The 4,952-nt window shown below is 32.8% G+C and overlaps 1 protein-coding gene across 1 annotated transcript; it reads left to right on the forward strand.

The window, feature by feature from the left end:
• The first annotated feature begins 1,828 nt into the window (after positions 1-1,828).
• pvalb9 (parvalbumin 9) lies at positions 1,829-4,263 on the forward strand. The gene is made up of 5 exons (XM_056253023.1): positions 1,829-2,074; positions 2,522-2,589; positions 2,696-2,828; positions 3,419-3,528; positions 4,099-4,263. The coding sequence occupies exons 2-5, from the start codon at positions 2,529-2,531 to the stop codon at positions 4,122-4,124; spliced, it is 330 nt and encodes a 109-aa protein (XP_056108998.1). The 5' UTR covers positions 1,829-2,074; positions 2,522-2,528; the 3' UTR covers positions 4,125-4,263.
• Positions 4,264-4,952: the final 689 nt, after the last annotated feature.

Consider the following 4,952-nt stretch of genomic DNA (forward strand, 5'->3'; position numbering starts at 1 on the left):
AGTGCATTAGAGTGTATTGGTTTGTTGGCTCGGTGGCTCCAATGTCTTGTCTTCCCATTTCCATGTCAGGCCATAGTCACTTTGTAATGGCATTTTTTCCTCACTTTCCAGTAGATCATACATATCTGCCGAATTTTCATAAAACATCTTTAAGCTAAAAAGCTAGAAGCCCTTTTATAACTGATGCATTACATTAAAATATGTATATAGTGTGGTGGATTTTGACACAGATTTTTTTATATGGACACTATTATTTAGTTCTCACATAGTAAGATTCAGTAAGTTGTAAAATAGTCTATCTTTGATGTACATATACTTTTTACTTTGAATTCTAACTGATTTTCCTGAATAGCAAACGGCTCAGAAAATTATTTGTCTGTAAAATCAATCATTACTCTGGCGGATGTCAGTCAGATTAGTGAGAAAGTAAGAGAAAAGTGTCAAGTTACATGAGTAGATGATTAGTCTCAGTGTCTATCTAAGTGGATTGGACTCCTGACTACTCATTTAAAGCTTAGACAAAATTAATCTCATTAAATGTAAAGCTACATTTAAGTCGCCAAACGAACCTGGCAATAAATCAAGCATAAGAATCTGAGTGATAACTATGAAACAGCAAAACATCAGCATCAAATATCTTTTATTGTTATTAATTAACTGGTAGCAAAAAGTAGGGGATTATGTTAACTAAATCTTGTGAAACAGATCAAAGGTGATTCACACAACAGAGGTCAAACAGTTCATAAGCAATGCCTGTGCATATGGGTCATTCCTAAGGGTGACCTTTTTCATTTTTCAAGTAAAAAAAAAGAACATTCTGTCAGACAAAAAAGCATTTAAGTGTAAATAAATCACATTTACCATCTCAGGCTTAATGTAAAAATTGTAAAATATGTTGGTGTGATATTTAACAGCTTAACAGTGTAATGCTGATAATTTATACAAAAATCCAGTGTTCAATACTTTTATTTTTACAGTAAAAAATTATAACGGGGTTGACTATATGAAGTCATGAAAAACCTAACTTACATATAACAGGTGTTCCAGTAGCTCAACAGTGCTAGCAACACCAAAGTGATGGGTTTGAATCCAATGGAATGTTGGTGTACCACGAATCCAATATATGTCACTATGACGTTTAAAAATGACAAAATGATAAAAGAGACTTAATTGAGAAAGAAGGAGGATGTCATTATGAGAGTTTTTATTTATCATTATTAATGTAACTGTATATCATTTTAATGAGGGTATCGTTAATATCATGATAACCAGGGTGACAGATGTCATTATACATATAGCATACGCAAATGAATATACATTTTATTTAGCTTATATGAATGTATGTGTATACAAAAAATGTCTAACGCAGAGCAAAAAATGTAAACATTTAATTAACATTTACATCATTTACACATATTTTAATGTCTTTATACATTTTAGGTCCAGTATAAATATTAAAAACATATATATACAGGCTATATACACAACAACAGAATTATATATATATATATATATATACATATATATATATATATATATATATATATAGCCTAATATAATATATTTATAGGCTATGTTTAATTTGTATTAATTTATTTATTTTAATTAATTAATTAATTTATTTATGTATTGTGTATGTCCAATGAGAATGACACGTAATATGTTTACAAAAAAAGTCACAGCAAAAGTGGGAAAAAAAAACATTTCAATGTTTAAGTAATTGTTTACAGATATTTTCATTAGAAAACAACAGGCACGGTTTGATCAGAGTAACAGACACACACACCGACTCCGACACACACACACGGGAGCGTTTCTTTCCAAGGATGCACTATTAGGGCGAAGTGCAAGTGTGTGCATTCGGTCTGAGCCTCATTTAAATAGTAAAGGATAATTAGTTAGGCAAGAAATTCAAGTCGAGCAGTGCAACACGAATTTGATACACGGACGGTAACCCAAGCATCTCTCATTGTCCGTCCCATTAGCATATACATATATATAAGTTGTCAGTGGATGAGAGGCGCTACCACACACAGCCTCACCTCTGGATCAGCGCGAGGAGAAATCTTCACAGGTCAGATGCTGCTTTCCGCTTACCATCAAATAGCACATAGAAACTGACCATATGTTTATGTTTATTTATATGGTTTTTTTTTTTTTTTTTTTTTTTTTTTTTACTAATTTCGTGTAAAGTTTAAAGTGATCTATTTCAGCAAATAGATGAGAGTGACAGAAAGTAGAATAAATAGGATATTGTCGCGCAAAATATTTTAGAAAGTGAATGATGATGATTTTAAAATGTTACAAATATTTGCCCTTTATGTTTCTTAGACTCTTATTTCTATCCATTTTTAATAAGTGAATTCTTTAAATTCTATTTAATTTGTGTGTGTGTGTGTGTGTGTGTGTGTGCGTTCATAAACTGTACAATTATATAAATATAAATAAATTAGTAATAAATTCATAAAGAGTATAATATATAAGAATAATAGGCAAATACTTTTTTTTCTCTCTCCAACAGTTTGAATATGTCACTTACTTCCATCCTCTCGGCTGAAGCCATTGAAAATGCTGTCAAAGACTGCCAAAGTATGGCAAAAATGAACCAAATGCTCTGAATAATGTAATAATCATAATAATAAGAACAATAATGAATTAAATTGTTGAGATGATCATATATGCTTTTCTCCAACAGCTCCAGACTCATTTTGTTATAAAAAGTTCTTCCAACTTTGTGGCCTGAGCCAGAAAACTCCCCAAGAGGTGAAGGATGTCTTCCGCATCATAGATGAGGATAACAGTGGATTTATTGAGGAGGCTGAGCTCAAGTATGTCATTTTGGCTGGTACTGAATTCATGTGGAAAGCTATGCAAAGCCATAGACAATGTTGTTTTTATTTCATGTTACTCGAGAGTCGAGACACAGTTTTATTGCTTCAATATGTTGCCTCGTTGTTCGGTGTGACCAGAGAAAGCACTTTTAATGCTAAAAAATACTATGCTCACAATAGACATGCATGAAATCCGGTGAATAAAGAGAATTACTTTCGTTTAAGCTTTACATTAAATGTCCATGTCTTACCTGATAATACCAGAGTTCCATTTAAACTAAGTTCTTTTAATGTAATCCATGGAGATGCTGTCATTATGTTTTTTTCTGCCCCTGATTTATCTGCATTATGTAATGACACACGCAGAACTAGAACTCGGGGCTAGAGGGATGACATTCACAACAGTCCTTTGAGGCTTTCATTTTTAGCTCACATTTGAGCCAAAAGGTGATATTTGATCATTTGATTGATGAGTTAAGCTCTATGTGACTGCATAAATGCTAAAATGCAGAGCTGCCTGCAGTGAGTCAGAGTTCAGTGACTGTGTATCACTTCGTTCTTCTCATAAATGGATTTGTGTGCATCAGGTTCTTTCTCCAAAGATTTTTCCCGGGTGCACGAACCCTGACAGAAAAGGAGATCAAGAGCCTCCTTACAGCTGCAGATGATGATAGCGACGGCCGGATTGGAGTAGATGGTAATGTTTTCTCATAAGATTGTTTCTTTGATTGAATTTGCTTTATGCATCTACATGTGGAAAAATGATGGAAAAAAGAAAAAGTGAGTATTTATTTTACATTGCATCTGTTTCTGTTATATTATATCCTTTGCTCGATGTCTATTATGTCATTTCTCAGATCATTACTGCGACAGCAAGTGCTAAGATTGAATAACTGTCTTAGATCATGGAAACTTTAGTGAAAAACAATCTAGCACTGCATTGCATAAGAGGATCAAAGATCAGGGTCACCTCCAGTTATTATTTCAAGCCTGAGTAGCGGTCATGCACGGTCTGAGACAATACAAAGTCTGAAAGTAGCATTGCAAATTATTTATTTGCATTGCAAATTACTGAGAAAGAGAGTACAGAGTAAAATATTCTTCTTGTTTTAGCTTTAGTGTTCACCTCTTTAGGTCATGTTGAAACTAGGGACACAGAACAATTTAGTTTGCAATTTCCCTGTTAAATCAGTCTATTATAATATCATTGTAATTAAACTAAAGTAATTGTCTAAATCTAAATCCTGATGTTCCTCCACCTCTACAGAGTTCCAGACTATGGTGTTATCCTGAAAGATGGCTGGAGCCCTCAGTTATAAGCACTGCAGCCTCATCTTTCATTTGACTTTTTACACTTGATTTCTTTTCAAAAATAAAAATCACCAGTGACCAATGACAAAACTGTTCAGGGAAAATAAAATAAAGTCACTAAACTAAATCTGTTTTAAATCTGCTTATTTAAGATATATGTTGTGGATTCTGTGATATTTACATACAAGTGAACTTTTCGATACAAGACAACCATAAGCATGTGACTGTGCATTAACTTTTAACTGTGAGACATTTTTATCATATTAAGCTTTGACCTACAGTGTTGGCACCAAGCATGATCACAAAACAAAGAAAATGAACTTTTATTTTTGTAATATACCTGAAAAAAAGTGAGCTCTATTACATTAAATAGACCTTAGCAACCTTATAACTAATTGGTACAAACAACCAAGTAAAATCATTCTTGATAGTCTCCTTGAGTCAGATCATTTCAGAAAGCAAGTTTAACCTTACACGTTTCAGCATTGCTATTTTGCAATTATATGACAATTATATGCCTACAGTTGTGTATGGAGATTTGGGCTGTGAAAGATTGTTTTTTTTTTTTTTAAATATGAATGATTGTTGTTATAGTATACTAACAATGTTTCAATGTCCTCAGTAGGTAAAATCCAAAAGAAAGCTTCTTGACTTACTTCAGATTGTTACGCTGTTATGGTGTTCTCAGCAAACCTTTGACTTGTAATAAAATAAAACAGAATAAATTAATATCCAATCATTTGTGAACAGAACTCGCAATGTTTCACAAACATCTGGTTCTACTAGCAGTGTGGATGGAGATGGCATAGC

This window comes from Rhinichthys klamathensis, unplaced genomic scaffold (assembly GCF_029890125.1).
Source record: "Rhinichthys klamathensis goyatoka isolate OS25496 unplaced genomic scaffold, OSU_Roscu_1.1 h1tg000101l_1, whole genome shotgun sequence".
NCBI lineage: Eukaryota > Metazoa > Chordata > Actinopteri > Cypriniformes > Leuciscidae > Rhinichthys > Rhinichthys klamathensis.